At 39.2% G+C, this 11,271-nt stretch overlaps 1 protein-coding gene across 2 annotated transcripts; it reads right to left on the bottom strand.

The window, feature by feature from the left end:
• Nucleotides 1–5,372: 5,372 nt before the first annotated feature.
• atf7ip2 (activating transcription factor 7 interacting protein 2) lies at nt 5,373–11,257 on the bottom strand. 2 transcript variants are annotated; one of them, XM_068336565.1, is made up of 12 exons: nt 11,175–11,257; nt 10,275–10,344; nt 10,027–10,158; nt 8,974–9,042; nt 8,834–8,871; nt 8,683–8,723; nt 8,538–8,590; nt 8,127–8,172; nt 7,125–7,204; nt 6,828–6,944; nt 6,546–6,733; nt 5,373–5,703 (listed from the first exon to the last, which is right to left on the bottom strand). In XM_068336565.1, the coding sequence occupies exons 2-12, from the start codon at nt 10,341–10,343 to the stop codon at nt 5,493–5,495; spliced, it is 1,044 nt and encodes a 347-aa protein (XP_068192666.1). In that variant the 5' UTR covers nt 10,344; nt 11,175–11,257; the 3' UTR covers nt 5,373–5,492. The 2 variants fall into 2 exon arrangements, with proteins under 2 accessions (XP_068192666.1, XP_068192665.1); XM_068336564.1 differs by having other exon boundaries at nt 11,153–11,247.
• Between the last annotated feature and the right edge of the window lie 14 nt (nt 11,258–11,271).

Here is an 11,271-nt window from a genome sequence, read left to right as displayed (position 1 = left end):
ACCAGTGTGCTCCTACGCTCACTCTTATAGGTCACCCTATGTCCCTGCCTCTTCTGGAAGAAAGTTTTCACTATAGCCATTTCCATCCTTTTTGCAAAGTCAACTACCATCTGTCCTTCTGCATTCCTCTCCTGGATACCAAACCTGACCATCAGCTCCTCATCACCTCTGTTTCCTGCACCAACATGTGCATTGAAGTCTGCACCAATGACAACTCTCTCACTTCTAGGTATGCTGTGCATCACTTAATCAAAGTCCAACCAGAATTTCTCCTTCTCCTCTAGCCCACATCCTATCTGTGGAGCATACCCACTAATAACATTGAACATCACATCCTCTATTTCTAGCTTCAGACTCTTCACTCTATCGGACACTCTTTTTGCCTCCAGGACATTCCTAACAAACTCCTTCGTCAAGATAATTCCTCCATTTCTCTTCCTATCTACACCATGATAGAACAACTTTAACCCTGATCCTAAACTTCTAACCTTGCTACCTTTCCACCTGGTCTCCTGGACACACAGTGTGTCTACCTTCCTCCTGCATCATGTCAACCAACTCTCTACCTTTTCCTGTCATAGTTCCAACATTCAACGTCCCTACTCTCATTCCTATACTCTTGACGTTCCTCTTCTCTCTCTTCCTACGAGCACACTTTCCTCTTCTCCTTCTTAGGCCTTCTTTGACCAATTTCCATCCTGTAGGTCAACAGCACCGATGGCAGTCGTTAACCCGGGCCTCTACCGATCCAGTATGGAAGTCATAGATTTGATTCACATGTTTGATTGGGCAAAAGTTTTTCGTTGAATGCCCTTCCTGACACAACCCTCTTTATTTATCCGGGCTTGGGACTGGCACAATAAGGCAGTGGCTTGTGCCCTCTTGTGGCTACATTGATGAATATATGAAATTATAATGAAAATAAAAAGCCTATCCACGACGAGCTGACTCGTGACACTGACAACTAACAATGCCAAAATCTGTGGCAGTATCAGTGCATCATTAATGCTGAGAGCATGGCAGCTCACACAAGAGAAAGGTTAACTTTTGATAGGGGCACTGAAAGGAAGCTTTTCTCTCTCCCTTTACCTTGACTCAGTCCTCCCCCTCCAGGTCAAGACTGTTTCTGTCAGCTGCATGTCTTTGTTCTCCATTCAAAGGGCTCGTAAGCCAAAGGTCAGGATCTTTTGATGGCTTCCTGGTCAGGCAGCAATGTCTTGGTTTATGCCTGAGGTTGATTCAATCAAAGGTAACAACATTCAGCAGGATCAAATGTGAAGGGAATTCGCAGGATTATATGTGCATGATCAAATGTGTTTTTCCTGTTTAATATTTAAAAATGATATGTGGGCCTGCTAGGGTTTTTAATTTGAATAAGATGAGAAATTATCTACATAAAGCTGCAGGAATATTCTCTCTTGCACAAGCAACCTTGAAATTTCATGAGGATGGAAGTAGGCCATTGTAGGAGCATGTTTCTTTGTAATGAAGGTACAGATATGCAGAGAATAAGCCTTTAAATGTCATTTAAACAAGCACACACAATAAACTAACGCTCCCAGCTCGGTCTGCCATATCCTGTTAAACATCGCCCTCTAGTGTTGCTCCATAAGAATGCAGTGCCGTGACGTCACTGTAGTGTTTTGATGCCTTTTTTTGTCTGTGTGTCATCATCCACATGATGTTGTTCAGGCAATATTGTGGGTGTGTAAATAGGTTAAAAATCACAACATCACAGACATTACAACATCACAAATTTAACTAGCTCAAGAGAGCATTTTTAACTTTAGTTTTCAGAAATGGGAAAAGAACAGCAAATCAGAAATATTGCCACATATAGACCTCAAATCAAACATTCATTCATTAATTTTCTGCCACTTTATCCGCCGTAGCGGGTCACGGGGAGCTGGAACCTATCTCAGCTGGCATAGGGCGTGAGGCGGGGGACACTCCAGGCACAACGCCTGTGCACCACGGAGCCATACACAACGACATACAACCATGCACACACACACTCACTCCTACAGGCAATTTGGAACCGGCCAATGAACCTGAAGCGCATGTTTTTGGAGGTGGGAGGAAGCCGGAGAACCCGAAGATATCCCACGCAGACACAACTGACTCGAATCTTGTAAGATTATTAATTCCTTCATTCATTCAGTCTCTTCTTATCTACCTCCACTTTTTTGTGGGTCATGGGGGTTGCCAGAGGCTATTTCAGCAGACATACAGAAGGAATCTTATAAGATAAAGTCTTAAAATAATGTCCTTCTCAGCGTTAATTCTGTGCTTCAGTCAGCATTGTGACTCTTTCATTCTTCGGGGGATTAAAGCTCAGGTCCAGCTCCCTGATTCTGTGGTCAGAACCCAGAGCTGGGCCCAGAGGAACACGTCCGTCGCTTGTCACTTTAAGAAACAACAGCCGGCAGAAATCAAAGTGCTGGCGTTTGAAATGTGGCATACATGCCCTCATCAGCTGCACTTTTTACTTGTTAACATGACACAGGCCCCATTTGGTTTCACTTACCTTTTTGTCAAGCCATTCATTTTTGAAGCTGAAGTAAAGCATTTTTAGACTTAAAGAATAACGCAAGAATTTTCTTATAGTTTCATAGTGGCCAATAATCCACTTATGAGAGTAAAAACAGCATTAACATCAACTTGCTAGTGTCAGAAATTACATGATAGCTTATGCATGTCAGCTACAGTAAATTCAGTTTTACTGGATACAGTAAAAACAATTTTTAAAATTGAACAATGTAAGGGTCATTTTGAAGTTGTGAAATGACTCATTTTACATCCTGTAGCCGTGTATCACCGTATGGGTGCATATGTAATTATGTGGAGTCGTATAAATAGTCGTTATTTAACAAGTTTTCTGCACACAAATTTAAATTATACATGGTACAGAAAAATCATGGTAATTGCTGAAAAATTTTGTGTTTAAAATTTCTGGAGGATTATTTTATCATATTTGCTGCAGCTGATACCAGACCAGTGTAGATCAGCCAGCTGATGACTGCAACTCTAGAATGTAGTTGCTGCTGGTGAGAACCATCTAAGGACCCATCCAGTGATGAAGCCTTTTGATATTGTCAGGCTGCCTACCTCGCATGGAAAACTAAGACCTGTGGAGTGTCAGACCAGAGGATGTCCAAGTTACAGGGAACCACACCACACATCTTCCTCATGTAGGTTCAATGCAGCCCCAAACAATTCCATATACAAATCAAACAAGCTCAACTGCTTTTTTCATTTAAATTATTTTCACAGGTAACGGCTAAAATTATTGAAATAAAAAAAATATAAATTACATTTTAAAGATACAAAGTTAAATATAGAAAACATACAAAATTTTACGATAAGTATCCCTTAGTTTTCAAGTGCATATTTATGAATGGGATGATATTACAATTCATCAATTTTAGAAGATGGAAGTGACTAATGAAGCTGGTCACCAATCTGCTAACACTTGACTTTAAAACTTTAGGAATGCCTTTTCCTCCCTCATCATTCTCTCAGCTTCTGTTTCTTTATCTTCTTCTCTGCATCACAACTTTCTTCTTCCTCTACACTGAGCTTCACCCCTCTGCTGTCAGCACTAATCAGACCACTGTGTGTACACATATGCATGGACCAGTGTGACTGTGGCTCTATTTTTCTAAGTGGTCTTAGGAGGGCGATCACTCGGCTGTGCTTTCCCACAGGATCCTGCTTGTCGAGGAAAGACACGCACACGCATACACTAATGCTGATGGTGCGATCAGACATCCAACATGGGCCAAACGACTCCGTTTATATCTGCACTTCACACAAATTATTAAATGAAACTGAGCCTGTCAAGAAGCACAAAAGTAGAAGCCAAAAATTATGGTTATAAGCGTTATAAGCCATTCCATCTATAAATGTGTTAGTCAAGTTCCTGCAGAGAAAATAACTACAGTCATATGTAGTCCACAGGGTGACACAAGTGTGACAAGTGCAGCTCATTCCTGAGTTCACTGGTGTTGCTGAGCATCAGATTAAATCCGGTTAATAGACCAGATCAAGTACCTGTGAGCGCATCACATATTCACATTTTAAAAGTTTCCCAGCTTACTCATAGCCTGAGAATGACTCCCGCTATGTGGAAGTGATATTTTGCATTTCTCAGACTTCTCGTAGTATTCTGATTGTGCAGTTGTGCATACATTTCATCATGTTGACAGTTATATGTTGGGAGATCTTATTATTAGGTCATATAATTTCATTTATTGTTCTGACAATGCTTATATGCGACAACTCCAAATATGCTTGCAGGAGCTAGCACTGAAAAAGCAGAGAACAAAGCCAGACTCAGTGAAGCCAGGATACCCAAAGAGAGATTAATGTCATATTTCAGCCCTGATTAGACCATAGCATCAACATTCATAACGGATCAAGGTAAATGGCTCAGGTACCATTCCATGAGGCTGGCATAGCCTAAAGTCCTGTTTCCAAAGGAACACGCTGGATCTCACTAATATTTAAAAATTGAAAACATGTACAATCCTGTTTTGGATTTAATAAGCGAGCTGTTCAAAATCACGTGATCAGACCAGATGTTTCAAAGGATGTTTTGGGGGTTTTTTGTAGAAAGGAACAGATTGAGAAATAGATGTACACAAATCTGAATTGTTCTTAATCCTAAATTGGGTTGAAAACAACACACACACACACGAGTCCATCTCTATGTTGTATAAAATGCTCCTTAAAGGTTAAATCGGGCCGCTGAGTCCAGGACACAGTGGTCCTCAGCTTTGAGTATGCCAAGCCTCTGTCGTGACTGATAAGGGCTGTGACCTCTCTTCTTCACTAACACATACTGAACACTTCCAGGCAGAGCACGGGAGAAGACTGTTGACTGCTGCCAGCTGGCAAGAGAGTAGAGCACTATCAGCACGAAGAGGAAGCATCTGGGGTACAACAGCTTAGTGTGTTCATGTGAAATCAAAAAGCTACTGCTTTCTTCAGAACTCAAATTTGATGCCAATTGGTGGCCTGTGACTGCAATTAATGGTCTCATGGCTTGACCCTCATGAAAGAGCATAAAAGACAGGATTTTAAATGTATGGCGGTTAAAAAAAACTACATTAAAACTAATGTGTCATTCTAGATAATCCAACACCAGAAAGGAAATTACAAAAACTCTACTTCAAGTCCCAGCTGTTTGAAGCCAGATCACTAAAAATGCTGCAAAAAAGAATCTAAATCAAAAGACAGCGTTAGAGCAAACCCCATGGGACCTTACATGTCAATTGTGTGAATAGACATTGTCTGACCATCAAGAAAAAAATTAGATTTAGTCAATCGAACAGAAAAAAGACGGAAAATTACTCTGTGAGACCTGGATTTTAAGATGAGACTTTATTTATATTCTTAAAACAAATATACAGAGAACAGATTAAATAATTTTTTTTTTAAAAACTTTGAAAAAAACAACAACAACAACAATTCCAGCATCCTCAGCCAAACTAGTCAGGTATGGATGCTGTTACAACTTCACTGTAGGGTCCATATCGTCCAAACTTGTCTTTACCAACCACAGCGACACACACCTTGTGCCCAGGCTTGTACTTGGTGACCATCACACAAATAGGCAGAGGGATTGCAGCCACCTCACCAACGGTGATCCACTTTGAGAAGACGCCACTACCCCTGGGTTTTTCCATGGTCATTAAGATTCTGAAATGGAAACGAGAAGATAACGATGATGCATTACACATCTAACTCATATATGTCAGATGGCTTGTATAATGAGTTTGTATTCTGGACTGCACTGCCATCTAAAATGTAGAAGGTAAATCAATTAGCTGATCATGAAAAACATTTGATTTACTCTTCTACTTATTTAAAAGCAAATTTCTCATCACATGCTCAGCTTTAACCTTTTTTATTGGCTTGTCTTGTCTAATGTTTCTGTGTTGAACACAATCACATGCTTCATTCTCATATTTGAGATCATAACTGGGTACTTATTGGACCCAAGCAAAACAGTTAATAACCTTAAGTCTGCCATTTTCTGAGGTTTTGAGGACAAACAGGCTGATAGCCCATATGACACTAATTGGATTTGTTCCTTTTTCTGTCTTTTCAATGTTTCAGAGAACAGACCCAACATTTGCGTTTGAGCAATACTCAGTCTTCATATTTAATATATAAATTGATTAGCAAGAAGCTGAAGAAAAACGTGTTGACTTGTTGTCTAATCAGTCCAGTTGTTGTTAATTTATTCAGAAAGACTGATTTGAGTCACCACAAGCTGCGTACTGGCTGTCTCAAAAACACAAGAATCATTCATTTGTCAGCTGTGTTGGGACAGGGACAAATAAATTAACTAGCACTGCAAATACATTGAAAGAAAAGTGCCTTTCACTGAACATAAATGAATTCACCCAGTGTGTAGCATTAGGTGAATTCATCTCATAGCACTGGGTGAATAAAATCTCATTGTACTATGTATAGCGACAATAAAGGCTTTCTATTTCTAGCAACCCTACAACCCATCTCAGCATTCTGTTTCTTACCTGTAACTTTCCATGGGGGGTGCAGCGAGATCGGATTCCACCACGTCCCAGAGCACAGAGAGGTTGGCGGGGTTCCTGATGAGAGCCAGACGCACTACTGGTTTCTGGGGGATGTTGAATGAGGCTGCTTCCGTGTCGGCAATGAAGGGGACGGTGATAGGTGGAAGAGGAGGATACAAGGCCTTCGTCTTGGTGTAAGAAAAGGAGGAGGCAGTGGGGATTACTGTTTGTATCAAACAGTCCAGTGAATTACCACTGTGGGTTAGTGAGACAGTGTGTTACCTGACCCGAGTTGTGTTGCTGATGGGATCTATCGCCAGGAGAGGCACATTCATTCACTCTCACAGCCTTAAGCGGTGATGCCGCACTGCCGTTCTTCTTTTCTGGATTTGTCTTTTTCTGCAAAAAGCATCAAGATAAAGTGTGTAAAAGATAGAAGAGTGAACAAAAGCACAGCACAATATAAACAAGAATAAAAAAGTCAATGACAGCAGATTAAGGAAATAAATAACAAATAACAAAAGAAAGAGTAATGAGTCATTATGTTTTTTGAGTTTCCGTGTAGGCAAGTGAACCTACATTATCTTGAGGAGAGCTGTGAGAAGTACCAACTGCAGGAAGCCCCTCCTCTGTCAGACCCTCTATGGCAGCCATCAAAGCTTAACACAGGTAACGGTCAAAGATGAGGAAAAGAGACAAGGAAGAGAGATACAAGGATGATAGTTATTGGTGGTCTGACTAACATTAATAATGCAAGTTGGTTCATTAATAAGACTTCAGGTTTGAATCAATGCAGCAATTTGAAATGGCGCCGGTGACCAGCAAATTGATTTTATAAAACAATATTTGCTCTACTTTTATTTGATATGATGCAAATAATTTTGTAAAGCAGTGGTATGAATGAAAAATGTAATTTTAATAACGTGACAGAAATACAGTCACCCCAATTCCACCCTGTCCTCCAAAATCCACAGCTACTGAAATATCAGATAATCAAATGCATTTCACTCATCGTGGCATACGATCTACAAGGTAGAGGGACTAGTCAACAGACAACGAGTGACAGAGTTAGCTGTGTATCTGCACATATGGGTGCACAGTAAGTAATTAACAGCGTGATATCAGAACCAGCGCTCTGGAGACATCATGGCTGCCCAACAGTCCCTCGTACTCAACAGTTATGATCCCCTTGATCACCTAAGCAGAACCAGTGCAATGATTACACTCACTGTTGCTTTCTTGAGACTTTTTTTTTTAATTGTTACATTTGAACATTTACCTTCAGTCCCAGAGAATTGCAAGCTTAACTAGTTAAGCATGCAATTTACTAATGAACACAATTGTCATGAACATCAACTAATCAATGTTACTATGTTCTTGATCCTGTTAACTAAACATCATAAGCAGATTTTTTTCACAATTGTTTTAGATAATAATGAAAAAAAATGACAAAGTGCAACAGAAATACCATTCTAAGCATTTATTCTCAAAATCTCCTTTTGTAAAATTTTCTCACATCAACCTACTCTTCATAGGGCGTAATTCGTGGTCTCTAGCCTGCCTTCTTACTAGAAATCTCACCTTTGTTGTCCTGATGCATTTGATCGAATGCCTTCCTTGTCAGATCCTGAACAGAAAAGACAGAGCAGTTTAAACCTCCAAATAACCAATTTCTTCACATTTCATTTCTTCACAGAACTTCAAAGATTTTTTTAAATAAATTTTTAAAACATTAACTGCAGGATCTATGTGAAGAAGTGACTTTTTCATGCTTATTATTTCAGATGACACAAAAAAGAAAAAAGTGAACTCAAACACGATCCAAAAATAGCAAAAGGCACCATTCACTATTTTGTTGCTTTCTGTAGAAAGTTTTATCAAAGAATATCAGCTTTTGGAATTGTGCTTGACAAAGATGTTACTGACAGGACACAACTTATTTCTGTAAACCTCTGCTCATATTTTTCATGGTGAGTGAAACTTGATGTTTACCATGATTTCAAAGAGGTTTCCACTCTTCGCCGTGCCTTCTGGGATGTTTTTTTCTAGAGACAAATAAAATGACATGGAATTAATTATTCATACGAACCACAAATACAAATACCAATCTGTGAGAATATGCCAACTGAGCTCTTACTCTGTGAAATGACTTCTGTATCTTCATCATCAGAATCTAACCTGCACATCAAATCACATGATTCAAGCATTAATTCGATGCCAATTAATTCATATCAAGATCTTCTTAACTTTTACTGAGGAGCAATACGATTGAATGTGGTTGTACTAACCGGAGGGTATCCATATCAGTGAGAGATGGATGTGGACTCTGAAAGTCAGACACTTTTTTTTCACCAAATTTGACATGAATATTACATTAAGTCAAAATAATATCACATGTATTCATGTGAGTGTGTTGTCTGCATCAAACCTTTTTCTTTTTCCTTGCCATTTCGGTCATAGCTGCTTCTGCTCTTTGGGTCACTGTGTTAATTTGAGCCTTAAGGAAAGACAGACAGATTCCATTAGATTACAATAAAGAACAAACGCTGAAGCAAAAGAATAATTGTTTTTTGTCAAAACTCAGAAAAGGACCAAGAGACTAATTTAGAAAATAAAAATGAACAAATGGCAGAGGTATGGCGAATGTTGAGTATCAATAAAAATAAAAAATCCTTATCTGAAAAAGAAAGAAACAAGGGTCATTTGAAAATATGCAGTATACTTAAATGTCGTTTGCAGAGTTACAAAAGTAAACAATGCATTTTTATGGAAACAACACAAAATAATTCAAATTAAAAGAAGAAGAAATGTACTTTATTAATCTCACTTGGAGAAATTATTTTTTCCACTAATTTACTGATTAATAACAAGCATTTACAGTGCGTCCTAGCGCATTCGCGCATCAACACTTGTGACTCATGAATACTGGCGGATGGCATCTGGACATGCGCTATGTGCCATGAGTCTAGGACTTCTGTGAGACACGAAAGTGCTTTAAACAGTCAATAAGAGTGTATACATTCGCACTGTATACATATGTGTGCACAGGCCCCTGAATCAGACACAAACACACACAAGGGGGCCTTGTGTGTGTCAGAAGTCAGTAAGTCAAAGGTGTGCACCACTACTAGACATGAACATTGAAGAAAACAAGAAATTTGCTTCAAATACTGCAATGAAACTTGCAAGCAAATCCTGAATGTCCAATTACTTATTTTCTCATCCTTAAGCCATCAAACCTTCCATCCTTACTGCCACCACACAACAGAATTAATCTGATGGGTGCCAATGGCTCACTAGGGCTTCATCTAACTGGGCTTCATCTGATCAATTTTTTACATGCTATATGTGACACTATTGATCACATTAAGAAATGTGTTGCCTTATTGTGTTTAAAGGGGTATTTTGTAAGGTGTTTATAGTTCATACGGCGATGATGACAAAGATGCATCAGTCACATTTAATCACTACTCCCACTGACTTCTAGTTTTCGGATGGTGTTTTCATAGTCAATAGCACGATCCAGCTGTTGAATAGTTTCCATTAAGCCCTGCAGCATGGCTTCACTTTTTTTCACCGCACCACAAACCTCCTGCTCAATCAGAGCCTGCACCTGCAGACACATAAATAAACATAAAACATGCATACAGGCATGACCATGTCAGTGTTTGCAAATGTAGCCAAGAATTAATTAATTCTACAATTAACAATCAATTTCCTATGTCTTACTTCATATTGGGAAAACTTCCTTTTATTGCTGCCTTCAGGGTCACCTGGACTGGGGAGTGACCTGTTCATTCTTCACACAGACAGACACAAAATCAAGACTCAATTGTATACTGTAGTCATAGCCATTCATAAAGTGATCATCAAGTTACATGGCATTACAGATTTCCCTATTGTACCAGGCACATGTAAATCAGACAGTCTGTGTATCAAACTGTATGATAACCTGCTTCAGGTTCTTCTTCAACAGTTACCAAAAAGAGGAAATGTCAGACAAAAGGAGCCAATGACAAATGCATTTTATAAAACAGCTATTTGCAGTAATGAAATCCTTCACGCGTCAGTAATCTTGCCACGAAGCAGACACAAAAAATAAACGTAAAATTCAGCTAATCTCAACCAGAACCGGAAATGCACACCTACATCATTATAGTACAGTACTGTATAACAAACAACTGAGGCTGCATCACACACAAACTTTGGAAAACGGGATGACGACCATCAGTTGAATGATTACATGGAAACACAAGGAGTCCCTTCATTGGGTAAACTTTTGGCCTACTGTACCCGTTTACAAAATAATTCCAAAAACATCAATGCCTGTTATTCAAATGAAGGCACACCTATCGTTACTAAACATTGCTGTTGTTGCTGTTGATTTCAAGATAGTTACTTAAACGTGATCTAATTCAGTTACATGCTAATGGCTAGTGTCTTGAATTCATGTCATCTGATAGCGGACCAAGTTAATCTGCAAAGCAACTACATGCTAGCTAACTTTAGCCAAAGTCAAATATTTTTCTGCCTATCGACATTACCAGCAGCTAAATTAGATAACGTTGGCACATAAGACTTATAGCGTTGACAAATTGCCCACGTACCTAAAAGCTAATCAGAATTTACTTTATTTGATGCAGGTGAGCGTTCTCGGGTTCCGTTGTTTCTGTCAGTGAGATTTACTGTGATTCACGTCAGCGATATCGAACACTTCCGGAAGTTT

Source organism: Antennarius striatus, chromosome 16 (genome assembly GCF_040054535.1).
Source record: "Antennarius striatus isolate MH-2024 chromosome 16, ASM4005453v1, whole genome shotgun sequence".
Taxonomy (NCBI): Eukaryota; Metazoa; Chordata; class Actinopteri; order Lophiiformes; family Antennariidae; genus Antennarius; species Antennarius striatus.
The sequence above is the reverse complement of the archived record's forward strand: the minus strand, read 5'-3'. Positions and strand labels throughout refer to the sequence as shown.

What these genes read in the sequence shown, in the direction of transcription:
- atf7ip2 (XM_068336565.1), bottom strand. Translation starts at nt 10,343, where the DNA reads ATGAACAGGTCACTCCCCAGTCCAGGTGACCCTGAAGGCAGCAATAAA. An exon ending in ACAGCTCTCCTCAAGATAAT is followed by an intron (nt 6,945 to 7,124) that starts GTAGGTTCACTT and finishes TGCTTTTTGCAG; the next exon opens with AAAAAGACAAATCCAGAAAA. An exon ending in AGCAACACAACTCGGGTCAG is followed by an intron (nt 6,734 to 6,827) that starts GTAACACACTGT and finishes TCTTACACCAAG; the next exon opens with ACGAAGGCCTTGTATCCTCC.